This window comes from Neocloeon triangulifer, unplaced genomic scaffold (assembly GCF_031216515.1).
Source record: "Neocloeon triangulifer isolate White Clay Creek 2 clone unplaced genomic scaffold, ASM3121651v1 ptg000003l, whole genome shotgun sequence".
Taxonomy (NCBI): Eukaryota; Metazoa; Arthropoda; class Insecta; order Ephemeroptera; family Baetidae; genus Neocloeon; species Neocloeon triangulifer.
Genome location: NW_026775546.1, coordinates 5,460,357 through 5,487,800, shown reverse-complemented (window position 1 = coordinate 5,487,800; position 27,444 = coordinate 5,460,357). Strand labels below are relative to the sequence as shown.

General features: G+C 37.6%; 5 protein-coding genes across 6 annotated transcripts in view; 3 read left to right on the top strand and 2 right to left on the bottom strand.

Moving 5' to 3' along the window:
• Window positions 1–1,176: 1,176 nt before the first annotated feature.
• On the top strand, window positions 1,177–6,886 carry LOC132192488 (inosine-5'-monophosphate dehydrogenase 1). Its single transcript, XM_059612470.1, has 11 exons — window positions 1,177–1,470; window positions 2,196–2,294; window positions 3,074–3,122; window positions 3,911–4,012; window positions 4,066–4,194; window positions 4,344–4,787; window positions 4,898–4,988; window positions 5,049–5,288; window positions 5,404–5,560; window positions 5,663–5,806; window positions 5,867–6,886. The coding sequence occupies exons 1-11, from the start codon at window positions 1,244–1,246 to the stop codon at window positions 5,970–5,972; spliced, it is 1,788 nt and encodes a 595-aa protein (XP_059468453.1). The 5' UTR covers window positions 1,177–1,243; the 3' UTR covers window positions 5,973–6,886.
• A 194-nt stretch (window positions 6,887–7,080) lies between these two features.
• LOC132192489 (peroxiredoxin-6-like) lies at window positions 7,081–8,347 on the top strand. The gene is made up of 5 exons (XM_059612471.1): window positions 7,081–7,251; window positions 7,341–7,497; window positions 7,745–7,962; window positions 8,023–8,095; window positions 8,163–8,347. Exons 1-5 carry the CDS (start codon window positions 7,169–7,171, stop codon window positions 8,289–8,291), a joined length of 660 nt encoding a protein of 219 aa, XP_059468454.1. The 5' UTR covers window positions 7,081–7,168; the 3' UTR covers window positions 8,292–8,347.
• Window positions 8,348–8,653: 306 nt separating this feature from the next.
• On the top strand, window positions 8,654–11,353 carry LOC132205714 (recQ-mediated genome instability protein 1-like). Of its 2 annotated transcripts, none has more exons than XM_059634968.1 (9): window positions 8,654–8,906; window positions 9,056–9,196; window positions 9,254–9,523; window positions 9,584–9,717; window positions 9,773–10,130; window positions 10,290–10,586; window positions 10,642–10,947; window positions 10,997–11,071; window positions 11,122–11,353. In XM_059634968.1, exons 1-9 carry the CDS (start codon window positions 8,787–8,789, stop codon window positions 11,281–11,283), a joined length of 1,863 nt encoding a protein of 620 aa, XP_059490951.1. In that variant the 5' UTR covers window positions 8,654–8,786; the 3' UTR covers window positions 11,284–11,353. The 2 variants fall into 2 exon arrangements, with proteins under 2 accessions (XP_059490951.1, XP_059490950.1); XM_059634967.1 differs by having other exon boundaries at window positions 10,639–10,947.
• LOC132205715 (TIP41-like protein) lies at window positions 11,345–12,812 on the bottom strand. The gene is made up of 6 exons (XM_059634970.1): window positions 12,717–12,812; window positions 12,396–12,633; window positions 12,160–12,339; window positions 11,869–12,094; window positions 11,651–11,809; window positions 11,345–11,596 (listed from the first exon to the last, which is right to left on the bottom strand). Exons 2-6 carry the CDS (start codon window positions 12,581–12,583, stop codon window positions 11,453–11,455), a joined length of 897 nt encoding a protein of 298 aa, XP_059490953.1. The 5' UTR covers window positions 12,584–12,633; window positions 12,717–12,812; the 3' UTR covers window positions 11,345–11,452.
• Window positions 12,813–14,114: 1,302 nt separating this feature from the next.
• The window catches only part of LOC132205710 (uncharacterized), a 47,042-nt gene continuing 33,712 nt past the window's right edge, over window positions 14,115–27,444 (bottom strand). Inside the window, exons 4-8 of the mRNA XM_059634962.1 lie at window positions 20,066–20,237; window positions 17,825–17,886; window positions 17,218–17,377; window positions 17,044–17,152; window positions 14,115–16,602 (exon numbers count right to left, since the gene is read on the bottom strand). Coding sequence (XP_059490945.1) covers window positions 16,405–16,602; window positions 17,044–17,152; window positions 17,218–17,377; window positions 17,825–17,886; window positions 20,066–20,237 — 701 coding nt within the window. The 3' untranslated portion in view covers window positions 14,115–16,404. The remainder of the gene's footprint in view (window positions 16,603–17,043; window positions 17,153–17,217; window positions 17,378–17,824; window positions 17,887–20,065; window positions 20,238–27,444) is intronic.

Below are 27,444 nucleotides of genomic sequence, written 5' to 3'. Positions count from 1 at the left end.
AATGCTCTTTTAATTGAATTTTCGCAAGCGGTTGCTCAAATCATTATTTATTGAGATTCAGTGTTTGGCTTTTAAAAAGTAAGTGTAATTATATAGCATTTTTGAATAATTTTCCTATCAGATTGTATCATAGGTGACATTAACTGTGCTAACATAATCTTTCAAAGAATATATATGAGCAAGTTTATTTAATTTATTGTCGGTTAATATATTTTTAAGGAAAATGATTTTTTCCTGTTGGGAGCCGGAGCGTTAAGTTGGTTTTTCAGTGTACCTGATGAGAAATGAGACGTTTCTCAGCATTATACTATCTTGAAAGAGTGATCACTCTGATTAGTTGATGAGCGTCAGATTTATAAACTAATATTTTTCTCCCTCTTGTCTTTACTTCTGAAGAAAAATGTGCGCATATATATGCAGAAGACATGCATGACTTTAACATTTAAAGTGTGATGATACTAATTGAAAAAGCATAATTTCTTTCACCTATTAGGATGTAGTTCCACAAGCTAATACACTGTTAAACACATAAAGCTACTTAATTTATTAACACAGAGACACACTGTAGCAATAACTTTTTTTGTAATCATTTCATTCCTGTGCTGGAAAATTGTTCCACTTTATAAGCACAATGTCTTAGCTAAAGTACGGATTGTTTGTACTGTGGAATGCCGCCCCACCAAACATGAAAGTGTGAACTGCATCAATTTCTGCCATTTTCGCCCCATTCATTTTTAGGCTAGGTTGTTAACTAGCTGAGATGTTAATTATTAGCCAATATGTATAATAGAATTTGCTTGTAATTGACCATTTCTGAGTGGAAAGTATGCATCGACTTGTATTTACAGCTCTTTAATTGTTACTTTAAAAAATCTGAGATCAAAAATGAAACTAAAAAAACCTTAATAATGAAGTGCATGTACTAATTATACGAAATTATTTATCTCCGCTATTATTCAGCTGTACCCTTTTTTTATTGTGCAGATTAAAGAAACATTATTTCTGTTACTGATTAACCCTTATGTTTTAATATCTTCTTGATACAAAAATGAGGCAACAAGGGGACCTCCTCATTTTGTAGTTCACGCGCAGTTGTTTTGCGTACAAGGAATAAAATAAGAGACACGCGACTGAGAATTCTTAGAAATGCGCTGCCAGTTGAGGAGAGGAGCTCAGCGCGAAGGGTTGACTTTATTAGACCTTATTTGTCCGATAGCTGCGTTGGGGGTCGCGCGGCTGAGTTATGGCTGGAAAAAAGTCCTGCGAACTGGTCGTGGTCACCAATGGTGACCACAATGATGACCTCGGAGGCCAGCAACTGTATTCGAGCACCAACAGTGAGAACAATCCGTCGGACGAGGAAATGTGTAGTGAATACGAGAAACATCAAGTTTTTGACTATGTCCCAGCGCAAAAAAGACTCATGGAAAGAATGAATCAAATTCTTGGAGAACAGCACTCTAAAAAGTGGTAACTATTATGAGATAAAATTAAAACACGTACGGGTTGAAAAATGTAAAATACATACATTTATTTTAACAGAGACGGAGGACTCTTTCATTTATATAAAAAATAACAAATCATCTCGTGCATATTTTTCAAATGACCTGCTTTGGAAAAACATATTTTTTCTATTTTGAAAGGTTTTTAATTATTCAATAACGATAATATTTTTGTGCATGAAACCTGAGATAATTATTATTATAACATAACGTATGCTTGAAATCGGAGACGTTCTTGTATTGTCGCGCCAAACCCCAGACCTAATTTTCAATATGGCCAATCAGAGCTCTCTGAGGTGTTGCTGGACCAATCAGCATCCAGTTCTCTCACTCCCATTGCAGACACTGCAGATTTAAATTCCTCCTCTTTTCTGAGCTTGAATTTCGTGCATTTTACGTGCTTTCCGTGGTCTGAGCTCTGCTGTTGACCGCTGGACGAGCACTCCGGACACTTGAAAACCCGTTCTCAAGACGTACAAACGCTTTTTATCAGTCGCTCGTAGGCAAAAGCGTGCTGACGTATTAGTCAAGCACCGCAGGGATCCAAGGCCGACAACAACAAACACGTGCTCCGCTCGTTCGCCATCCGATTTCGACCGGCGATTCGGCCAGCACGGTTTCCAGAACGCGCCTGGAGACGCATTCATTCGTTCGGTGTTGGGTTTGATTAACCGTGGGCACTTTTTCCGACAGCATGGCTGATTATCTGATCTGCGGCGGCACCGGCTACGTCCCTGAAGATGGACTCACCGGCGCCCAACTCTTCGCCAACGGCGACGGGTTGACCTATAAGTGAGTGTCCCTGAGCCTTCCACCCTGATTATATAAGCTATTTATTTATCGAAGAAACTGTTCATTTATAGAATCCTGTGTTATGTAACACAAAATTATGCTGTAATAATAAATTCCTTTACATATTCTTAACACAGTTATTTGTATTCAAATTTTTATTTTTTATTTTTTTCAATTAAAATATTGTTAATCTAAAAAACTACTCATTCGTTGAAGTATATGTTATGTAACATAAAATATATATACAAACCATTAATCAACATTATTCTTTACGCATTCATTCTGATTTTTATTTTTTTTCTTGAAATTGTAAGTTAGCTGGAAAATTGATTTTTCTCTAGCAAAAATAGTTTAAAAACTAAAATAATGCAAAACATCCTTCTAAAATTTTTCGCAGGTTTTGTTTTAATAATCAAATAAAATATAATAAAAGTGGCAAATGAATAAAAACAATTGAACTGTAATAAACACACACATATTTTTTAGTGTTTGATAAGAAATAAGGAACAAAAATTCTGCTTTTTTGTTTATAATAATACACACTTCTGTAAAAATAAAAAATAAGCAGTCACGTGAATCTGAATTGCGTGTGGTTTTACAGCGCCAGAAAATATATAAAAGCCTCAGGGTATGATTTCTTTTCGATTTTTGACCCCTGACTCACTCCCTCACTCGCGGTTTATTGAAAAATCGTTTTAATTTATTGCACCCTGATTGACAGTTCATGGATCGTCTTACTGCCAAACAAATATTAATTCTGAGCAATGCGTTTGTTTCAGTGATTTCATCATCCTGCCAGGCTTCATTGATTTCGCCGCTGATGAAGTGGTAAGAAGAAGCACCACAATGATAATTGGGTCAGCGGGGTAGATTTTTTAGAGACTCCGGCGACTCGGGCCTTGAAAAAGTAATCCTGACGGGTCGCTTTCTAAACACGTTTTTGACCGAGACAAAAAATTCTTTTAAAGCTTATTGATCTGTAATATGGATGATTTCACTTAATATTTAATTATCAAGTAAATAACGTAATAAAACTACAGCCAACTTAATATATTTCTAAAATTTTGTTACTCTGCAAAATGTAACTCGCAGGTATCAAAAGCTGCGGCCAAACTGCAGTTGATTAAAGAGCCCAAAATCTCATCTCCATGCACCGAGCAGACTTGTCCCTTGTTCATGAACCACGGAGAGGTAGTAGAAAGAGTGCTCGAAGTAGATATTGATCATAATTTTGGTAATCTGCTCGGTGCCAATCGATATAAAACCACTTAGCGTTATTAGCTTCGCCGTAGAATCCTGGAAAAAATATATGCTCCTGTAATAAATCTCCTGTCATTAGCAATTGTAAATGAACTACGGTAAAATGGTTAAAAATTTAGTTTAAAAGCATTTCTTACAATTTTATTTCAGGCCTCATAAACTATATGATAATTTATTTCAATGAAACAATTAGAAAGGACAAAAAAAAATTAATTGTGTTAAAGTACATTTTGTATTTTATAACACAAAAATACTTTTTTCTTATTGTTAGTAGAGGCCAGCCGTATATTTTTAATGCATGATCTTTTACTAAATGAAAAAAAAAGTTAAAATAATCCCTTTTCACTATTGTTAAGGACCTAACCTCTGCCTTGACCAAGAAAATAACCTTGAAGGCCCCTTTGGTGTCTTCACCCATGGACACAGTGACGGAATCGGAGATGGCCGTTGCTATGGCTGTAAGTTTAAATTAGTTAAATAAATTATTGGTATTTATTGTTTTCTAATTCAGTTGTGCGGTGGCATTGGCATTATTCATCACAACTGCACACCCGAGCACCAAGCCAATGAAGTTCTCAAAGTGAAAAAGTACAAGCATGGCTTCATCAGGGATCCCGTCGTCCTCAGTCCAAATCATGCGGTTTGTTACTTGACATCTTTGTATTGTAAAATAGCAGAATGAGCAATTTGTTGCAGTTAACAGTTTTCCGACCTCCTCTTATCGTAGCAATTAACTTCAATCACTTTGACCTTCGACTGCAAAGCTATCTCAAAACCTTTTTTTTTCAGATCTTGGATGTTTTGGCTGTCAAAAAGGTGCACGGTTTTTGCGGCATCCCTATCACGGAGAACGGCAAACTGGGTGGAAAACTGTGCGGCATTGTGACTTCTAGGGACATAGACTTTCTGGAGGAGCATCCCAACCCGAACCTTAAACTCGAATCTGTGATGACCAAACTGGAGAACTTGGTTACTGCCAGGTCTGGTGTCACTCTCGAGGAGGCCAACAGCATTTTGGAAAAGTCCAAAAAGGGCAAGCTGCCAATTGTGAACGACGCTGGCGAGTTGGTTGCGCTGATAGCGAGGACTGACTTGAAGAAATCGAGGAGCTATCCCAGTGCTTCCAAGGATGAAAACAAACAGCTTCTTGTTGGAGCAGCTATTGGCACAAGAGACGATGACAGAGCTAGACTGCAGCTGTTGGCTGCCGCTGGTGTTGATGTCGTTGTTTTGGTAAGTGCAGAACAACTTGTATACTCTGCTGTGAGATTAAACAAATTAATATTTTGGCTTTCACCATAAAATTTTCTTAGAGACTTGATTTAAATTAAGTAAAATTTCAGGACTCGTCTCAGGGCAACTCCGTATACCAAATTGATATGATTCGTTTCATCAAGCAGACTTATCCCAATCTTCAAGTTGTCGGTGGAAATGGTTAATATTTTGCTTAAAAAATTCTGCTGCCAGAAAATAATAATTTCTTTGCTTTATAAGTTGTCACTGCGGCGCAAGCCAAAAATTTGATTGATGCCGGAGTTGACGGTCTGCGAGTTGGCATGGGCAGTGGATCCATCTGCATTACACAGGAGGTTATGGCAGTTGGTCGTCCCCAGGGCACTGCGGTTTACAAGGTGGCTGAGTACGCACGCAGATTTGGAGTTCCCGTTATTGCCGATGGAGGCATTCAATCTGTGGGACACATCATTAAGGGGCTTGCATTGGGTGCCTCAACAGGTAAATTATACCAGCTGATTTTTTATTGCTATTGTTAAGATGTACTTCTTAAGAAATCCATTCATTAAACACGAATTTAAAAACGATAATGAACAAATGATTCATTGAATTTTAGTGATGATGGGATCCCTATTGGCTGGCACTTCTGAAGCTCCAGGAGAGTATTTCTTTTCGGATGGTGTGAGGCTTAAGAAGTACCGTGGCATGGGCAGCTTGGAAGCCATGGATAGGAAAGATGCCAAGGGTGGTGCCATGGACAGATACTTTCATTCGTAAGTAAAGAATAAATACTATCAGAATAAATTCTCAATTCAATAAACTTATGTGATCTTGATTTAAGAAAAAAATTATACAAAATGTTTAATTTTCCATAGTGAAATGGATAAACTGAAGGTTGCTCAGGGAGTGAGTGGCTCTATTGTGGACAAAGGCTCTGTTCTGCAGTTCCTTCCATATCTGCAGTGTGGAGTCCGTCATGGTTGTCAGGACATTGGAGCTCGCAGTCTCTCTATTTTGAGGTGAATATATATTATTCTATTTAAAAAGGTAAACTATATGATGAAAAACTTTATTCAAAGGTCAATGATGTATTCTGGAGAGCTGAAGTTTGAACGTCGCACTCAGTCTGCTCAGATGGAGGGAGGCGTTCACGGCCTGTTCTCTTACGAGAAGAGGCTTTACTGATGCCACCAAAACTTGGCAACTCTCAAGAACGTGGGCGAGTCGTCAGCTAAGAAAATCAAACAGTATCCTTTCAATTGAGACGCTCGATGTCTGAAAGAATTTTTCGGCCGATGACAACACACTTACAAAAACTTGCCTCTTGCCACTCAACAATGAGCGCACAACTCTTGTGTGAATCTAAACTTGGAATCTGCTACGTAAAAAGTGAGGGACCATCCTTGACAGAATATAAATTTGAACCTCCTTAAATGTACTTACTACACGCAATCTACACTGATGTAACAAGAAAATTATTACTATATATATATTTATACTGGTGGAGTTTATTCACAAGATCTGTGCATGGATGGTTATTTTAATATAAGGTGATAGAGGAATTTGCTTTTTTTATTGATGAATCAGAAATTATATTTTTGCAAGATTTTCTGGTATTTTTCAAAACATTTGAGAACTTTTTTATTTTACATTAGGTGTTGATGAGCTGCTTGAAACTGTATTTAATGAATTCAGGTGAATTCATAATAGGTACTTGCTAGGTTTTGGTAGATATGTACTTTGTAAGTTTGATTCTTGAGATTACAGTAAAGGCAAAAAAATCTCTGTGTTGAATCCTGTACTTAAAACTCATGAAAGGTACAATGCAAATCAATTTTACTTTCCCAGTCCCCCTCTAGTTGTGATTGAAAAATTGTGCTTGGGACTGCAGGTGCCAAATGAAAGAAATTTATCATTTTTGAAAGTGTAACATTCCCTGATTTAATCAATCAATTAAATGATAATTTTTGTACCGTCATCGTTCACTACATGAATTAAAAAAAGTGTCATAATATGATTTATAAAAAAATATGCGATGTATTGCAATGTATCATGTGAAATTAAACTGAATTTAATTGAATAATTCTGATTTTATATACTCGATCTATACACACTCGATTCTGTCTTATATGAATATTCATTACACGTGTTTTCCCAAATTGAAACTTTAGGGCGAGGCTGATGAATTTGCCAATTATGTAGCAGTGGCAGCGGCTGTTTAATAAAATGCGTATGTGTGTGTCTGCGCATATCCCTCCATAAAGGATATCACCGGGTACACGTGACCTGCCATCACTTTGCCCTTGAGTCGAAACAACGCCAACTCCTTTTCTCTCTCTCGCGACGCATCTTAATTACTCGCCGCCTTTTGCTCAGTAAAGATGCGTCTTGGAGCCGTCGTTCCCAATTTCTCTGCCGACTCTACGGAGGGCAAGATCCAGTTTCACGACTGGCTTGGAGAATCGTGAGAATATTTAGTTTTCCTCCTGATTTTATTACTTTTGCATTTTATGAACTGACAATGAGCACTGAAAAGATAAATTTTTAATACAGGTGGTGCATGCTGTTCTCCCACCCTGCGGACTTCACCCCTGTGTGCACCACTGAGTTGGGTAGAATTGCGGTTCATAAGCACGAATTTGAGAAGAGGAATGTGAAACTGCTGGCTCTTTCGTGTGATAAACTCAAGTCCCACTGCGACTGGGTTAACGTAAGTTCATTTTTAAGATGCTGAAAAATTATAAAAATATGTTAAATTTTGTTGTTATTTTTTATTTATTCATATATTAAAGCGGTTTAAAGTTTTTCTTTTTCAAATAATTTTATTTTCCACAAAGAAAATAATGGAAAATAATATTTTTTAATTTAATGATTTCATTAACTAATATCTTATCAAGTGTAATTAATATTGTGCACTAGTACTTATTTTAACTGATTATTTCCGACTTGATTAACAGGATATTAAGTCATACTGCCTGGACATCAAGGGCGACTTTCCGTACCCCATTATCAGTGACGAAGATCGCTCCTTGGCCGTGACCCTTGACATGCTGGATGAAGAGGCTCGAAACGACCCCGCTGTTTCGATGACCGTCAGGGCCCTCTACATCATTGGACCTGACAGGAAGGTCAAGCTTTCCATGACCTATCCGACCTCTACTGGTCGAAATGTCGAGTAAGAATTCCAAACTTGCCTTTAAACATTTCGGATTATTAGATGTTTGTCATATTTTAGTGAAATTCTTCGTGTCATCGATTCCTTGCAAGTTGCTGCTCGAAAGCCGGTTGCCACTCCAGCAAACTGGACGGTAATAGCTCTATAGTTGCTCAAAAATTTCAAAGATAATAATTTTATTTTTTGTTATTTTTACACAGCCCGGTTCTCATGTCATGGTGCTGCCCAGTGTCAAAGATGAAGACATCCCGAAACTCTTTCCAAAGGGCGTGGATACAGTTAAGATGCCTTCTGGGATAAACTATGTGCGCACCACATTCGATTATTGATACAGGATATTGTAAAAAAATTCGCATATTAAAAATAAAATATAAATTTGAAAAATATTAAAAAAAAAACTTTGCAAAATTTTCCAAATGAATTTCCATTCCCGTGCATTATTCTTAATCTACTTTTTTTTTAAATAAGGTTAGGGTTAGATTGTCAATTCACTTTTGTGTAGTGTGACCTCAATTGAAATTCATAATCATTCTACGGTAATTATTTTATTTTAATTTCTGCATTTTTTTATACCGCCACTGACAATGTGTGTAAAGTAAGCAGTGAAGGCATTTCTTTCGCGCTATATCCTTTAAAAATAAATAATCTCTTACTGAGGGGCGTGTCTCATCTCACTTTGTTTTGCCGGCAGTGCGGTTTGTTTACAAGAGAGAATCTTCTGTTCCGCAACATTTACATATTTTTGCCAAATTATTTAGTTATCGGACAAAATATTTTAGTGTTGAATTTGAAATGAAAGTCAGCTAGTTATCTTATACATTTTTATGATGGATCAAGCAAGTGTTAGACGAGCTGTGCTTAAGTTTTTCCAGGACAACCATTTGAGCTGCAAACAAGACTGGCTCGACTCCTGTTTGGAATATTTTATTTCTAACAATCAGCAGGTTTGCTCTTTTACAATTTTTTGGATTCATATATTATAAAATTTTACTTTTAATTCTGGACCTTTTATAACGTGACATATAAGGGGTGCAAGAAATTAAATAATTATAACATACATAATAAACTTAAATAAAAAAGTTTTTTGTTGCAGGTTAAGTTTGAAGAAGCAAAGGAGTTTGCACTTGAACAATGGAAACTTGGAAACCTTAGAGAAATTGGAGAGCCCACTTTGCCACAAAACAATCTGCGAGCAGTGAAAGTCACCGAGCTTAAGGGGATTTTCGCAGTGCAGGTTTGAATTTTGCTGGAGAATAACAATTATCTAATAAATTATTTTTCTCAAAATCAGGTTGAGAAATTCTGGGACAAGGCTAACTCCAGTTACAACCAGTACAGGAACTACAAAGGAGAGCTGAGCGAAGAAACAAATAATGACGAGACCAACGAAGGAGAAGTTGACGTCTCTGATTGGGGCAAAGGTCCTGGTGCTGGAGAAACAAAGCGAGCGCTGAAGCCACGAAGGTTGCTGATGGAAATCTGCGATGGAAAAACAGAGCTGAAGGCCTTAGAGTGGAAACCGATTCAAGAACTGTCAGGAATGGTGTATCCAGGAGCAAAAGTATTTTACTTCAATTTCAAATTTATTTATTCAGTTTTAAATTTGGAAAAATATTTGCAGATGGTTATCAAAGGACCTGTTGTTTGTCGAAATGGCATTTTGATGCTTTGTCCGGAACATGTGAAACTGTACGGTGGAGAGGTGGATGACCTAATTTTTACAAATGCAATGGAGAATCTAATAGCAGATTCTTTGTAAATATTTCCGAATATTAAATTAATGAAATTTTTTAAATGAAATATCCTCTAGGGGACTCCCTCTCAACAATGATCCGTACACTGGAAAAACGAGCACCCTACCTCCACCTCGGAAACCACAACCTCAAAAACCAGTCTTTCGAAATCAACCAGCAAGCAGCACATTCCAGGCAGCAAATAATGGAAACCGATTCCAGCAGAAATTTGAAACCACAACACAAAATAAGACGAGCACTCAGAAAAACACAAATCACACAGGCAGCAACTTGTTTAGTCGACCTTCAAATTTTGGGATCATCTCCCCAATGGACAATAAAAGAAGAAAAAACTTTTTCGATGATCCTAATTTCAGCGGCCAATCCTCTTTAGGCTCAAAATTTAGCTCGCCTCTGTTAAAAAAGACTGAAGTTGTGAGTAAATGTTAAATTAATTTTTTTAAAGCAAAATGGCATTGGTGATGGAAAACACTCGAAACAAATATTTAAAAAAATCTAGCATCTCAAATTGCTGGCTAAATTTGCTCTTTATTTATATTTGAGTAGTAATTTTACTATCTTTTTTTTTTGCAGCCATCAAATTCTACTTGGGAAGATGATTTGGACGATTTTGAGCTGAGTGCTGAAGATTTGGCACAGTTGGAGTCATTCGAAAAGCAGCAATCACAAAAGGTGACCAGGAAGCGGCAGACACCAAGTCCAGTGGCTGACTTTGATTTTGAGGACGATGCTATGGAAGAAATTCAAAGACTAGAACAAAAAGCCAGAGCATCGAAAAGGCCACACTTGGAACCTCCATCAAATTCCCAGCCTCTTGCCAGGATAAGGCCAATTGTGAAGAATGAAAGGAGGGAAGAGCCTATTGAAGATGTATATTATTTTAATAATTATTGTCTGCTGTATTTATTTAAGATGTATTTAGCAGGTGCCTCCAAAACGTCCTCTAGTAAAAACTCCCAATTTGAAGACTTTCTTGAGCAGAACAGTTACTGCAAAGAAAATGATTCCTCCAGAGAAAATCATTCCTCCGAAGCAGCCGACCAAAATCAAAGTGAGCACCAGACCTTTCATATACCTCAAGCAGCTGCAGGGGAAGTGGCGGAAGAGAGCAACCATCAAAGCAACAATCATTTCACTTTTGAAGAAATTGAGCACTACCAATCAACGGTGGAGCCTCACTGCGAGGATAACCGATTCCACAGCTTTTTTGGATGTTGATTTTGGGAACAGAGTAAGATTTTACATTGGAAATTTATTGATTATTAATAGAAATGCCTCAGATTTTAGAAAAAATGATGGGAATCAAGTGCAAAGACTTTTTGAGATCAAAGCTTGATAGGGAAAGAAAGACGAAGGTAAATCTTCAGAATTCTTAGTTTCATGTATGATTAAATTTTTTAATTAGCTTGTCGGTGCCCTGAAGTCCAAGCTGATTGACTGTGATTGCTTGATGGTCTTGAAGTTCCAAGACAACAAGCTGCCCAAAGTGATCAAATTAAAAAAGGTTGGGCACAAGCATGTGTTAGAATTCAAGACCCGACAGCGGACCCTTGATCGATCGAACTGACTTTTAAGACATGAACCGTTTTACTTCTACATTTGAGGTTCCATTTTAAATAAATTACTAGTTTTTCACATTCCTGTGTGTATTTACAAAATAATACAGAAAACCTTAAACTCATTTCTCAAATGAGCAAAACAAAAAAAGAGTTGTACATTAAAAGTAAGAAAGTCTTTCACTCCTCTTTCTTCTCGTCTGTGCACGGAGATCCGTTTTCTGCAGCAACATCGTCAGGCAGGATGATTTTGTCGTAGCTGAAGGACACGATTGGCAGCAGATGCATGATTCTGTTGGGATCCACACAAACAGCAGATGGAATCTAAAGCAAAAGCATTGAAATTTCATTAATACATTTTTAACTGAAAAAATTTACATTCAAAGCGGCCATCGATGCTTCCCTTGACGTGTATTCTCTGAGCAAGTACTTCCAATTGAACTCGTGATAGATCCTCGTCTCATTCAAACGAATGTGCACTCCATCGACTCGCAAAAAGAAACGTAGCAGGAGGTAGAAGCTGTTGGGCATCATTCTCTGAAATAACATTAATTTAAGTATTTTGTATTTGCTAAAATTAAAATAATCGGTCTTACAATTTTAACGGTGCACACAGAAATGCCGTTGTCATGAAGTTCATCCTCAAACAGAGTGATGTCTTGATAGTATAAGATCCTCTCCTTTACTTTGAGTTTCTCCATGTCGATTCTCTCCTTTGTCGGTTCGACCGTCACAGGCCCGTGCAGGGTGCCTTTGTAGGAAGTGGAGAATGTCCAGTCGAAAGGATGTTTCACACCCTCCTCAATCAACTTGCAGTCTTTCCTAAAAAAAAAAAAATATAATTAAAAATAAAAAAATAAATAGAAAAATGTAAATGTAAATTTCACCTCGAGTCTTTCCAGGACTGAGAGCAAGCGACGACTAGCTCGTTGGTAATTTCACCGACCTCTTTCAAGGCCCCGAGAGCTGAGAATTCCAGCGTGCAGCCCGAATCGTGTTTCAACTGGAGCAAGTTGAATGGGAACACCATGTCAGGAAAGTGAGGCAGAGGCACTTCTAGTGTGAATCTGTGGAATTTGAGCATGTTTAGAATTCCAAGCGGTTTTTTTCTAATCAAACTTACAAGCAGAATTGACACATGTCTGTCTTATCAACGCATTGGCCGCCCTTCTGGCACTTAGAACCGAGGATAGCACCGTTCTTGCTGAACAGCTTCCACCTCTGACAGGCCATCTCCTCGGTCTGCGAAGGGAATCTCTTGATGTCCTTCGTGACCGGGTCGAAACTCATCGGTGAACTTGCACCCGCCATTTCTCACAAATTCCGAGTGTCTCCGGTAATAAACAATGGCTTTTGATGAACTGTGGATTAAAAATAATTAATTAACATAACTGAATGTTTTGTCAACATTATAAAGGTTGACGAATCAGAAGAATTAAATTACCTTGCAACAACAACAAGCAGTAAAGCTACCTGACAGCCGCCATCAATGATATTGTCAGGGATGCCAGCATAACAGAAGGAGAAATTTGAAAAACTTTATGCCCAGAAATCATGTACTTGTATAAAAATTGATTATATTTTTAGCTAAAATTTTAAAAATATTTAAAAATCATTTTTTATTCAAGACAGTATTATAACCGATTAACAACTTTTGATATTTTTTTTATCATGTTGTAGAAGATTTGAATTTTACCGCGAGATACACGAGGTTCTTGGCAGATAAAATTAAGCTATTTAAAATCATTAAATCTATCTTATCAAATAATATCTTTACTTTCGTGATTAACGATTGAAAGCAAAAAATCATGTTCTGGCCTATTCATGAAATCTAATTTTTTTTTCATGAATAATGTTTGATCCCGTTAATTGATAATTGTATGTGCAGTTAAACTACTTTTTTATTATTTTTATCTATAGATTAGAGCAGAGGTAGAAGATTTTAACAGAAATGCAATACTTTCGTTCAATTTTTGCTATTTTATTTTTGTGATGGTCTTACAACTCACCATTTTACAATAATGAAAAAAGGGAATAACAATCTTTTAGACCTATCCTCTAAATCCGCTGATTTCTGCAATATAGAATCATTTTTCCATCGACTTACTCTCTGAATTTCCTCTTTTTCATTTTTTCGTTTATTTTTCTTTTTACATACAAATACTCGGATTTTTATTTGCAAAAATTGTTTTTTATTTGCTTTTTATTGTTTTAACTATATCATCTTTACAATTGCGGCAATGCAAATAGTTTTTCCGTATTTAAATTACATCTCATTTTTATGTATATATCCAACATTGCAGTACTTTGCATCATCGCGTGTAGAGCCTTTACAAGTAATATTGAGGTTTGCTGATTTGCTGTTTCACCTTAAACTCGTTTAACCTTTCTTCTCTCTGTCATGAGTCCTTTCCTTGTGGCTAAAGGGTTAATTGATCTCATTTTACACATTTTGTATTAAGAACAAGAGGCAGCCGTGATTTTACAGAGTAGTAGATTTCCGAACACTGAGTGCCCACGTATTACACAAGTGAGAGATATAATTAATTATACACTTCAGTTAATTCAAAAGGTAATAAACTGTATACTGTGTTCGCCTTACTATTTTGCCAAAATTTTGAATAAAAAAATCCAGTGACGAAAAATGCTTGCGATCGAGAAAGAAATGTCGGCAAAAGTGAATTTTACTTTCCTATAGGTCAATTAATTGCTCTTCATTCTAGAAAACAAACGTTGTGTATTCTTGCACAATTAAGTCTGCTCGTTTCTAATTTTCCATGTTAGGGTTGCGTCCAAAACACACAAACATAATTGCAGAATATAGGTTGCATTTTATATATTATTGTTTTTTTTTCAATTTGTTTTTGCTATTAAGGCAAGCACAGAATGGTATATAACATTATATAGCACGCCGAAAAGTTGTTTACAGAGTGATTAGTTTGTTTAACAATTATACAAGCAGCCAAAACGAAAAGTGTAAAACAAAAAGTCGCGGCAAAGAAGGCACTTTCTTTCAAAATCACTATCACAAGCGGGCGTTTGTTTGAGCTCATTCCGAATAAATAATCAAATGTGTGCCACTGAGCAGAAAAAAATCAAAACAAAAAATTAGTCCATCCTCTAGAGGCCAGTTTTACACTTATAGACATTTTCAATAAGTATACCCTGGAGTTGTTGTTTAATACACGATTTTTTTTCTCTGCAGTGAAGAAAAGGCAACATTATTATTTTTTTCCAAAGTGCTTTTGCTAACTCTGTGTGCACTTAATTTGTTTTGTCGAGAAAATCAGACAGAAAGGCAGGCAAATCAGTTGGATTTCGCATGATTATTATTTTTTGCATCAGTGAGGAGCGGAATAAATCAGCAAGATCGATTGATTTTCCGCGGCGTATTTGGCAAAATCATTAATAAATTAATAATGGAGAATGAAGAGAAAACTGTATAATATAATATTGCTAAAAAAGGAACCAACACACAATTTCATTTTAAAGATTCAAATTGAATGAAAATCTAAAAGAACATCGGTTGGCACTGGGGAGGGCGAGATTTATAGAAAATAGAATTTTCTAATAGAAAAAAACATTCAATATAACATTTTAATATTGGACTAAAATCCACAAGACTTGAAGTTACGGGGCAAAGAAGACTTTGAAATTTTCACTCAATTTCAATCTTGTTTCGAAACAAGAGTGATTGATTGAATTATTCATTCATTTTTTTCCGTCTATGGCAAATCGGGCAACATGAATTTACGATAAAATATTTACAATTAAAACTGCGTGTGTGTGAGTGAGTTTTTTTATGTGTGTCTGCGTGATCAACGTAAGTACAGGACCACAATGCCAGCTGCAGCCTCGTCAATTTTCGCTGCTCGAATATGTATGCGATATAATGAGATGTAAAAAAAGAGAAGTAGTGAGTGAGTGAATCTGTCTGTCTATTTATGGAACTGCTGCGTTAATATTGATAGTTATTTTTGTGCATGGAAAAAATATTTTTTTAGATTAATGAGAAAAAATTAAAGAGTGTTTCAATATTATTTAATCAATTAAATATCACACTTTCAGGAGCTCTCTGATTGCGTCTCGGCAGAGGGGCGGTTAATCAACTAGTTTTTAATTTATTAATTAAGAGCTATGGAAGTGTCTCGGAATGTAGTTGGCGAGCAGTCTGGATCGCGCGAGGCTGGCGCTGGCACTGTCCAGAGAAGGCACACAAAAAGAGGCCAAAAGCCGGGCGGCAGTGGTGCCGGCACTGCTTTCACACTTTTGATTCTCGAGGTGTGCCCGAACCGCAACCGGCGCCACTCAGGGACAACCCTTGGTCTGGACAAAAAATTCTTCAAGTCAATCGAGATCAATTGAAAACAACTTTCCTGCAATTTGAGCTTCTAACTTTTCAATTTTCAGGGGTTGCGGATTTGGGAATGGCGCCGGTGGTCGGTTTGGTTGGAGTCCGATGAGGAATTTATTTACATGATATTTATATACTGTTGTTTTTGTTTTAATATTAAGGTCTATGTACATCCCATATCGGTTAATCAGTCACTGAGGTCATTATTCGCTCAAGTATCTTCCTAAATAAATCTGCGCGTTTTTTTTTACTTCTTTTAATTACACAGAATTTTTGCATATCATCAGATCGTGCACGCCGAACATGATCTTAATTGTTTTGGCCTCTCTCTTTCATTCTCTCTCGCTTTCATTTTTGTATATTTACTATAATTCAATTAATTAATCAATTAAATAATACTTTCAGTAATAATTAATAATAATTTAATCGTAACAAGTCTCATTGGAGGGACACATATCGTCGCGCGTGTGTGTTCGAGGAAGGAAGACCCGAGGAGGGCCGACGGCGTTCATTTCCTCCAGCGTGAATTGCGAAAATTTGCTCCGTTCTTTTTCGTGTGTATTTCTTTGTCTGACTGAATTTCACGTTTGGCAGAGTTCAATTGGGCGGTCGCCTCCTCTTCCTTCTTCTCACTTATTTAATCAGTATATATGTTTTTTTTTTACTATATAGAGATGATTGCTTTTCTTTTCCTTAATTCTTGGTGCGTGCGTGCGTGTGGTGTGTCGGATTCAGCATTTTTCTTCTTCAAAAAACTTAAGTTAGCACTCCACTGGCATTAAGTCTTTCCCGGCGGCTGCGGCGGCCCTGGATGGAAAAACTGGTGGCGGAGGTGCTGACTGCTGCCGTGCTGATGATGGTGCACCACCACCGAGGACACCTGCTGCAGCTGCGGCGAGACCTGGAGCGGCTGGAGGGGGCGCGGGACGCCCCGAGAGGGTGAGGTGCAGTGCACCTCTGTAGGTATTACCCCTTGCTGGAACAAAAAGAAGGGTCGAGATTCAGGACAAAGTGGTCTCCGAAAATTTCCAATGAAAAATACTGAAATTGATAAAATAGCCCCGAGTATATGAAAGTATAAAACTCATGTTTTCAAGTATAATTAAAGGGTTTAAGAAATTTTCAATTAGAAGTCTTACTTTTTTGAAAAATTGAAATTAGCAACTGAAATTATTCGATTAAAGAATTATAATTTATTAAAAATTTCAAAATATTTAGTTCACTTTACTTTTCAATTTATACAAATTTAAGCGAATTGAAGTAAATTGAAGTTGAATTAAAAAATAGTCCTATAGGTTAAAAGTATAATTTCTAACTAGGTGTCTAAAGAGTGCAAATTAAAAATTTTTTTTGCTCTATTTTTTAATTTGATATAACAAGTCAGAATTATTATAAAAAAATCATCATTTATACTCACCAGAGAGTGACAAGGGTGGTGCTGAGCAACACTGCTCATGTCCAAGATTGGGAAGCGGTGGTGGCTGAAGGGCCGACGCTCCACGTCCGCCGCTCGTCCGTCCACGACGCTGCAAAGAAGACGATGCCGTTACAATATATCATTCCAATATAGGGAAACAAACGAGCTGCTTACTCATTGGTGGTGGGCGTCGCGTATCTCGCGGCTCGCAACGCTTTTCTCCGGCTGGCACGGTGAACAAACAAGGAGAAAAAGACGACGGCCACCAGCAGGGTGGCCACCAGGGCTCCACCGGCGATGCTCGCCTTCTCCAGCATCACTTTTTGTCTCGACGCTGCACAGAAATCAAAATGAAAATATTAAAATTTGGATTTTTATTACGTAATTAAATTGAAAAAAAAAGAGAAATCTGCAACCCTTTGGTCATTGATGCCAAGCGTGTTGCCTAAATTTATTAGGAAATTGGGGAATATATCAAAGTACTCTTTGAAAAGATTAATAAATTTTATATAAAAAATTACAGAGTAACATAAGAATGATTTTACTGACGATTTTACTTAATTTTTTTTATACGGTTAAATAAAATATTTGGACAATTTGAAGAAAGAAATACTTGAGATTGAAAAGTTTTTTTTTTTTTTGAAAATTTTAGGGATTTATGAAATTCAAACAGGTGGTTGCTCATGCTTTTTTTATTCTCAGGGAAAAAGGATTAGGGCCGCGTTTTTCTCTCCTAACTCAGTTAGTTTTTAATACAAGTATGTGTAAGAAAAGCACTCACGGAGGTATGATCCGTCCAGATCCTTAAACTCGCACCTCTGTCCCATGTAGCCATCGGCGCACCTGTGAAAATACGGAAAATATTTTTATTGTGCTGGTCGTTTGCTTTCGGTTGGTGGCGATTGTCAGGCTGAGCGTTTTTCACACATTCTGAATGCGAGATGCGCTGCGCGATCAATGTCAACAATGCGCTCAACAATCCGCCCGGTGGGCTGCCAAAAATGTGGGCGGCGCTCAGGTAATACCCTGCGACTGACACAAAGTGCGTGAGGTCTGAAAAGAGGAGCATCGGCAAGAATCTCCCGTGGCGTTTTGTTTGAGGGCAGCTAGGCGGAGGATAAAAAAAAAATAGAAAGGAAAAACCAACACAGAGAGAAACATTGAAACAAGTTGGGAGTTTTGTGTCCCCGCGGCCATCCAGCGCCGCCGCGTCCATTTCTCACCTTTTTAACCGAGTGACATATTGAGCTTCACATCACAGAGGAGCCGACAAATGGAGACGTACGTGTTGCCAAGGCAGGCCCCCAGATTAACAAGGGTCACGCCAGGGCCCGTCTAATGTGACTCATTTATCTCGGGAATCTGGCTTTTTGACAAATAGTCAAATTCCAAAGTCGACAGAATTAACAACAAACTGTCGAGACCACAAACTGTTTCCGTCTCGAAAATTAATAAATGAAATGATTTGGCAACGAAAACCTGAGGAAAATATCAAGAAACCTTGAAACTGTATTTCATCATAAATATAACAAAAAATAATTAAATTTTTTAGGGGTAATATTAAATATTTATTAATTAAATTATTTTTATATTTTGTATATTGTGGAGTTTTATCCCTTCAAAAAACCTGCAGGTGGTGCAAGATTTTTATATTTTGGAATCAGCCTCTCTTCAGCCGAGATGCTGGGCTCCGGCGTCAAGGAATTTTATTCGACGGCGATCGGCGGCTGATAAGCGTCCGCTTGGCACCTCGTTATTCTCCCCGAAAGACAAAACACACACCCCTGAGAGTCGTAAAATTAAAAAATGCGTCGCCAGTGCCTTCTTATCGGCGGTCAGGCGTCGATTTATCGCGTGCGATTCGGCGACAAATTTTTCATCTCGACGACAAAGGGCTAATAGAGAGGTGACGCATCGTCCCAGATAAGCATAAGAGGGGTAGGTCTCGAGTCCACAGAGAAATAAATATAAATTCATCGTCCCCTCTAATTTACAGGTTCACGCCGAGGTGGTTTTATTGGGCACTTTTTCCAGACAAATTGTACCGGCACGAGTTTTTTATGCTAAAGGGTGTGCAATAAATTTCCAACTTTTGTCAGAAAAAAAAGAAACGTTATTCCTCGAATGAAAAATAAAAGCAAAAGAGAAATTCGGAGCTTATACTTTTTGCAGTCCTCCAAACATTCCAACCCCTCAAATTGACTGCCGATTTTAAGCCCTCTGTGTAAGAAATATACAAAATTTACTGCCTTGTCAGTGAGAAAAATACACACGGGGAGCGATTTATGGACAAACGGAATTTATTTTCCCCTGGCGCATATAATGAGAGCAGGGTGTGATTTCTCACACCGGCAGCAATTCAGGGCTGCTCCCTGACGCACTCGCTAATCCGCTGGACGCTTTCCGCGGCATGCTCAGGTGCGCGGGCGTCGCTAAATAGCACAAGCCTCATTCTCTCATGCACCACCCCTTCGGGAAAAAAACCACCCTCCACAAAAATTCGACTACTGCAAAGCAACGAGAATAAACTGAATAGAGGACCAGAAGAATTTTCAAAGCTTAAGGAAATAGTCGCAAAATTCAGTATAAATTATGTAACAAATTTATAAAAAATTAATCATTTTGTGTAAAAATTAAAATTAACTGCAAAGTGTTAAATTAATTTTTTGTAACTCTAAATAAATACCAAATAAAATAATTAACTTTGCATAATTGCTAAGATTTTAATTTAATTATTTCACAGAAAGGAAAATTATACAATTAAAATGATTGAAATTAATAATTTTAATATAACTTTTGGGAATATTATGTGTCATTTATCTAATCACAATTTGAGAATTAGTTCCACGCGAAAATTTTCCCACACCCGCCGAGAGGACTCCGCAGGAAGCTGCACGCAACAGCCCCCTATCCAGTACTGCACCTTGCTTTCCGCAACTCAAACACACTCCAGCGTGACAATAATCGCCAGCAGTAAAATTAAAAGTTTCATGTCGTTCAGGGGTTTGAATGTTATACTCACTCGCAGTTGTAGAGGAGCGACTCGCCGATTCGCACGGTGAAGCAGGTGGCCCCGTTGAGGCAGTACCAGGCCGCGTAGGCCGGAGGACACGCGTACGTGTGGAATGTGACGTTCGGTCTCGCAGTCGGACTTGGAGAACGCGGTTTCGGCGTGGCTCTGCTGGAACACGCATCTGCAACACACAAAAATGATTTAGTAAAAATCCAAAATATTTAAAATTCATTTTAATCCAAATAGATAGAAAAATTTGCATAATTATTTGTTTTCATTTTAAATTATTGGTCGACTTCATTAGAAAATTATTTATTAAAAGCGTTTTAATATTATTTAAATTATTATAGTCAAAAATTGTCAAAATATTGACTGACTTTTTTTTTATTTTTCCCTTGTAATTTTTAAAATTATTTTTGATCATAAGGCAGCCATAGAATTCTTCACCAAATTTATTTTTTCCCGATCAGGGTGTGTATCGTGTTAAGGCGTATCAGTCATAGGTCGTCACCCAGCTGACACGCCACACCGCCAATATTGTATCGGCGGGCGGCCTGCAAAAGGGGGAAATGCTTGAATTTTTTGAAATTTATTCGGCAGTGCTGCTGCATAATGAAAATACATAAATGCCCTGCTGCTGTTTTTCTTCCCCTGCAATATCGTAAATTAATAGGGAAGCATGCTTGAGTAATTTTTTCCAAGTCACAACGTTATTAACAGGCAGCGCGTATTTTCTAACTGCGTCAAGTGCAGTCAGAGAGAGAAAGAAAAATTCACCGCGAGAAAACGGAACGACCGAGTTGCAATTATACGCACTGGGGAGATATCACCTGTCAGGGGGCGGAAAGATTAATTGCTCTTCTGGAATTAATTTAAGAATTTTCGTTCGCACAACCTACCCCAACGATAGCACACTCAAAATAGGCAGGAAATTGAATTACTTGACGAATGAATTTTGGCTTTAATGCATTAATCATATATTGTATAAAGTTTTGTAACAAAAAGTGACGAAATGGGGAGCAAAATTGAAAGTGTGAGAAAATTTAAGGAGCAATATCACATGAGAACAATGAAAATTGAAAAATTATTCTTTAATTTATTACAAAAAATGAATATTTTTTTTAATTATTATTTTTTTGAAATTTTTTGGGGTCAGGCCAAGAAAATTTTTATTAATTTAATATTATATTAATTTTTATTAAAACAAACCTAAATTTAACACTTAACATACTTAAATTTGATAATTATTTTCGGCTTTTAATTAAAATTTTGTAGAAACGTAAGAAAGGTAAGTTTTTTTATATCATAATAATTATTCTTCTTCATTATTTTTAATAGAACTCGAGTCGGAAGCAGAAGGTGGACAGTTTATTAAATTCGCGACACATCATTTGATACCTGGCGCGATGAGATATCCCTGAACGTGTTTGTGTTTAGGAACAGTTTATAGACGGTGCGATATCGGAGCAGGAAAGAAATTGTAATCGGAGAGCGCGCCAGATGCGATCTGCCGCGCGCCGCGCGTCCATTAAGCCCTGAAAAATATCAGGATTAACGTGCTAATAGATTGGCGAGCGGGCGTCATTGTGTGTAGGATGCGTAGGTCACCCGAAGAGCATCTGCCCCCGTCCGCCCCCGCAGCTGCCCTCGGGGGGCCGCGCGCGTCGGATAAAGGAAAAATCACAACGAATAAAATCATTTGTATGAAAGAGATGCTGCCGGTGGACAATGCGAAGGGGGCGAAAAAGGGTGAAAAGTTTTCGGTCTCAATCTGCTCTGATGCTTATCGCTGCCATTTTGACATCATTATGAGCTTACGAGCGTTTTCCGGGGCAAAAGGGTTGTTTGCGCTCGATCGTGTCAAAACTTCTAGAATGGAGTTGTAAGTTGTAAATTTCCTTATCTTTTAGAATTTACGGCCATCGAGGATTGAGAAAATTTTGGATAAAACTAAATAAAAGGAATAAATTTCCCCCATATTAAGTTTTGTTTTCAGTAAAAATTGTTTATTTATTTTTTTTTTTAAATATGAAATTTAAAATAAATTATAATTGGTTGCATAGTAACTAAAAACAACATTGAAAATTAAACCAACTTTTAGACTTTGTTTAAACTGTTCAAAAAGTCACTGTCGGGATTTTTAATATCTGAAGCATTAATCAATTGAAGTCTAAATTTCTCTTATTTGCAAAATTAATAAAATTGTAATTAAATTCCTCATCATTGAAGCAACATAACTCCTAGATTACATAATTAATTTAAACTTATCTTCAATAAATCACAAATCGATACCCAGTAATTAATTTTTTTTGTTATGGAGTAATTTAACTAATTTAAATAAATACATGATCCAAAGGTCTCTGTCAAATATGCAAATTTTTCTTTAATAAAAGATTTGGCTGGCCAGATAAAAAAATTTATCCCTTTCAACAAAAGTGAGCTTATATAATTTTACATAACATTTGGCACGAACGCTTTTCTATCGTCGGCGCAAAGCGAAAGATGCAAATTTAGATTTCATCCGCGTGCAAATCACGCCATCGTCATTTCTCATTTCCAATTCAATATGAGCGGCAGAAGGCTGGCAATAATCATCACACACAGCAATGCCATATAATAAGACCCGTCCGTCTTTTTGACTTTTCTCTTCTCTCGTCGGCTCATTTCAATATTCGCGTGCACGCGATTATTCAAAGACTTCGGGGGACGCGAGCCGCCTCCGGGGCCGCCCCCGGACCGCACAGGGCGCCGGAAGTCGGGTGCATCGATCGCGGGCCCTGGGGCGGCACACCTGTCAGGGTGCGCCAGCAGATAGATACAGGGGGCAGGTGTGCCTGCTGCACCAGGCTGACCCCGCACGAAAAAAAAAGAATAATAGGAAAAGGAGCTTTGGAATGCGCGCGGTGTCAAATTGGCTGTTAATTGCCCAGATGCTCACGCGCCAGCCGACCTATTTCCTAACAAATATAAAAGAAAACTGAAAATTTGTTAAAGATAAAAATAATTTACAAAGATTTTTCAAGTTTACATCTTATTAATTTTTTCATTTAAAATAATAATAAAGAATTACTTGATTTTATCAACAAAAAGTAAATTTCTGATGATATTTAATTTCCTATAAATATTTTTGAATTTTTAAGGTTTTGATGTCATTTAAAATGGATTCAAATGTAAAGCCTGATTTTAATTTTAATTTTTCACTGAAAACAATTTAATAATGAAATATAAAATTAATGAAACATGAACTAGTCCAAGTTTTTGCAATAAAAGAAAGTTTTGATTAACGCAATATCCCGGTGGGAAATTCTAAAACTTTGGTTAACTGGCGAACAGATGGCCCGTCTGCTGAGCCCGGAGCCAATTTTTCCACAACTTTTGTTTCTTTATCCTCCGACGAAAAGCAGCAAATTGAGAGACAACTTTATATGGAGGAAAGTGAAGATTGCGAGACGCCGCCCCGAGTGATTTCGGTGCACAGTATGAGGCCGTCAACCCCTTTCGTCGGTTGATTTAGTGCTCCGCCCTTGGGTCAGACATGAACTTGCACGGGCGAGGCTTTTACTCTCTCGCCCCAAATTGGGCCAAATTACACACAGCTTTTTCGGCCGCGCGATAACGAACGAGCCCAAAACAAATAGCATATAAAGCCGCTCTCACATGAAAATCCGCGTCATTTTCGACTCGTTTGTCACAGATATAAAGTGAGTATCGATCCGATTAAAAGAATGGAGCCCGAAAACAAAGCGTATCAAAAAAAGCAGTCGGCCCGAAAAGAATATAAAGAAGCCAAAGTCGATTTTGTTTGCTGCATATAAACGCGTGGTACACGCGGCGAAAAAGCATTACTCAACGTCAAACACGCGGCCGTGTTGTTAATATTTGCCGCGTTGTTACTCCGGGGGATCAATGCAGCGCCGGCCAATAAATATATCGTGCTCGAAAATTTCCATGGCGAGTTTTGTGTGTATATTTTTCGACACACGACGAGGAGTTTTTTTAGGCGAACCAACTCTTTCTTGAATAATAATGAAATAATATAAAAAAAAGAACTACACGGAAAGTGTACACAAACACAAACCGATGGCACAATGATGAGAGTCGACATTGACCTTGTGTGTGTTTGGCGTTTTTCAATAAATAATCCCAGTTGGGGAATAAAAAGAACGACAATCAATGAGAAAGAAAGAGTAGGACTGATGACAAATCAGTGTTACGGCCAAGGTTGGGAAAAGGAACTTTAAATTGAAATGCAAATAAAAATTTCCAGATAAAAAGATTAATTATAAATCAGGATCAATAATTATGAACCAGCTTTAAATTTATACTTAATAACGTAATTTTAACTGGTCACATTGAATGCCAAGTTGATTTAATTCAATTAATTTAATTGAGTTAGTAAATTATGAAAAAAATATAACTTTCTTTTAATTTCAGTAGAAATGTTTTCAAAGTTTTTATTATATTTATTTTCCTGGTGATTTTAGTGATCTATTTTGAATTTCACTTTATAAACGATAAACCTCCTTTACAATTTTCAAAGTCCCCCATCATCATGTTTGCACCACGCGTTAAGCGCTTCAAGATGAAGTTACAGAACGACCAATTCGGCCGAGGAGGCACGCGCGCGAGCGTTTCGCAGCTGGACAGGATATTCAGCTCTGGTCTCTCGCTCTTGATACATATTAATTACTCGAGACGGCGCGGCCTGGGTGGTTCGGAACAGCATCCATCCCTCCTCGGTCACAACACTGCGCACATCAGATGACAAAGTATATAATATCGTCCTCTCGAGCACGCCGACAATTAGTTTCCGGCGCGTGAATTCCTTTTCCATATAATAAATATTTTATACAAGGGGTGGTCTTATATGTAATAAAAGAAGGAGATCGCGCGTGCTGCTGCAGCATCATCTGGCCGAATTAAAAATGATCCTGGCGCGAGTCCGTCCGTTTTTCTTATACAAGCATGAGGCAGGTGATACATTCCCGAAAAACGGAGCGCATCTGTTCCGAAAAAGAGAGAAACTATCTATCTATGCGAAGCCGCCTGATAAAAATTTTCTTTCTTATAAAAAGTGCACGCGTTTTATATAATAAAAATACTCGCGCGGCGTGGAAGGCAGGGCGCATTCCCCGGTAATTTCGTGAGGAAGTCGGTTATTTGTTCTTTCCAAAGCTGCTGCGGCAAAATGATATAAAAAAACTTAACAGAGTGTTATGTTATTAAAGACATTCTGGTCTCGCCGAGAAAAGTAATATAGAAAACGAAAGTTAATCCAGAGCAGCGTATGTATTACTACACATGAATAATGCAGCAGTGCTCTCTTTTTGTTTTATATATTAAATTTCTCATCTGGCGCTCGACCTCATGGGAAAACTATATAATACGGAATAATGCAAGGTCTCTTGGTAACTTTTCCGGAACCAACATCGCATGGATGTATAAAAACGAGCAAGCCAGAGTCTTGAGCAATTACCAATGCATAAGTTTGAAACTGTAGATTTTCACTTCCCCAAATTTTACAATTTTTATATGCTCAAATTTAATTATAAACCATTATTTGAATTATTCATCTGTAAAATTTCTCAAAATATTTGTTTCCAATAACAATTTCATTCGGGAGCAAACAATATTTTCTAGCATTCCCATCCAAATCGCTGCTCTTGTTCTCTCTTTTTTTATATTATTCCTTAATATTTATTTCCTCCCGAGAGAGCACTCGCGTTTTTTCCGCCAACAATGTGTGCAGTGCCGCGGTGGCGCGTGTTTTATTGACGCTGAATGGCGCATTCCATCGCGCAAATTGACATGTCATCTGCTAAACGCCGCGTGCGTTTATAAGGGGATTATGCGCGCTCGGCTGATCATTGGATGACCACATTGTGCTCGTGATTTTTCGCTGCAAATGTGCATAGCTGCACCTGGAATAAATAAAACTTTTTTCATTCCGCAGACAAATTTAGCGCGAGGAATGTTTTGTCCGAGTTAATGGTTGATATCGATTTCGGGGGAAAAGATGGAAATAAATTTATTTTCGTATATATAATGTTCGGGCCTTGATATGAAAGGAGATAGGCCGACTGGTGGTTAGGAAGTTTGGAGGTTTCATCCATAGCAGCGCAGCAGAGCATCATACAAAGTGAGCTTTTCACCACTTTTCCAGCCATGTGACGGTTTTATTTTACAACGGCGCTCTAATTGGATTATATCATCTGAAAGTCTCCTTGGAAATTTTTGATAAAATTGCATAAAAATTCACGAGAATAAAGAAAAAACAAAACTCCTGTGAATTTTTTTTTTCAATCGGTCTCTTGGCTTGGAAATTTCCTTTGTTCCCTTTCGAGTCTCCTGCTGCAACTCAGCAGTCAGTTTGATAGTCAAAAGAGGCTCAACCGAAAATGATATCAATAAAAGGCATTCACCCCGTATATTATATTATTTGCAGAAGAAAAAGAAAGAAATTCTCGGCTGGCGTTTTTTTTTTCACCAGTCAATCAAAAGTAGAGAGGTGAAGTGCCCCGTGTGTTTTTCCCACAGGAATATTATTTTATTATTTGTGCTGCGCGCCGATTACAAATGGAGGAGGCATAATGCGCGCCGCCGCGGAACAAAGGCATCAAGGGAATTAACGTCACTCGCTGCCACCGGCATCAAGAACAATAATAATAATGCACTGATAGAAAAAAAATAATATTAAAGCCGGGCCGAATGCTGAACCGGCAGGGTGCGCTTTGCTCCAAAAGGATTTCAAAATCGGCGGAACTTTGAACTTTCCATCTTGAGAACCTTCAAAATTCTGAAGATAAAAATCGCCAGTATATACAAATGATTCTTTCGAATTAAATGTTATATAAGTCAAATAATACCAAAAATGAAAGAAAATTTTTAAGTAAAAATTTTAACTTGTAAGATTATTATATTTCTAATTATTTAATTTTTCTGGTTTTAAATTCTACCCTTTTGCAAAATTCACCTTCAGTTGAGTTCCCAGAGCAGTCGAGCAACCCAGATTCGGTGAAGTTCAAATAGGGAGGCAGGGTTGTTGCCTCGGTTGCGTAAGTCCTGTTTTTCGGCGGATGGCGCGGATTTTGGATGAATCCGTACCAGGACTGTTTGATTCGAGTGATGCACATTTTCTATAACCGGACAGCACCACGATCCGGCTGCGAAAGAACCAGGGCGCCGCTAGTCACTGTGTCCTTATCTATACACGCACGCTGCGTTATCTCTCATGATGCACGTATAAACGAGAAAGAGATAAGGAGACAGGCCCTCATTTCGGCCGCATCGGCAATGTAATTAAGGCAAAGACAATGCCGAGATTGCAGCATTATTTGCTCTCGTAAATTTTTTCGCTCTTTCGAACGGGTGCAAACAAAAGAATCATT

Coding starts and splice junctions, on each gene's coding strand:
- LOC132192488 (XM_059612470.1), top strand. CDS start 1,244: ATGGCTGGAAAAAAGTCCTGCGAACTGGTCGTGGTCACCAATGGTGAC. Junction 3,123..3,910: donor ATTTCGCCGCTGATGAAGTG/GTAAGAAGAAGC, acceptor ACTATTGTTAAG/GACCTAACCTCTGCCTTGAC. Junction 4,989..5,048: donor TCAAGTTGTCGGTGGAAATG/GTTAATATTTTG, acceptor TTGCTTTATAAG/TTGTCACTGCGGCGCAAGCC.
- LOC132192489 (XM_059612471.1), top strand. CDS start 7,169: ATGCGTCTTGGAGCCGTCGTTCCCAATTTCTCTGCCGACTCTACGGAG. Junction 7,498..7,744: donor CCCACTGCGACTGGGTTAAC/GTAAGTTCATTT, acceptor CTTGATTAACAG/GATATTAAGTCATACTGCCT. Junction 8,096..8,162: donor CCACTCCAGCAAACTGGACG/GTAATAGCTCTA, acceptor ATTTTTACACAG/CCCGGTTCTCATGTCATGGT.
- LOC132205714 (XM_059634967.1), top strand. CDS start 8,787: ATGATGGATCAAGCAAGTGTTAGACGAGCTGTGCTTAAGTTTTTCCAG. Junction 9,197..9,253: donor AGGGGATTTTCGCAGTGCAG/GTTTGAATTTTG, acceptor TCTCAAAATCAG/GTTGAGAAATTCTGGGACAA. Junction 10,948..10,996: donor ATGTTGATTTTGGGAACAGA/GTAAGATTTTAC, acceptor GAAATGCCTCAG/ATTTTAGAAAAAATGATGGG.
- LOC132205715 (XM_059634970.1), bottom strand. CDS start 12,583: ATGGCGGGTGCAAGTTCACCGATGAGTTTCGACCCGGTCACGAAGGAC. Junction 12,095..12,159: donor CAGTCCTGGAAAGACTCGAG/GTGAAATTTACA, acceptor TTTTTTTTTTAG/GAAAGACTGCAAGTTGATTG. Junction 11,810..11,868: donor CTGTGTGCACCGTTAAAATT/GTAAGACCGATT, acceptor ATGTTATTTCAG/AGAATGATGCCCAACAGCTT.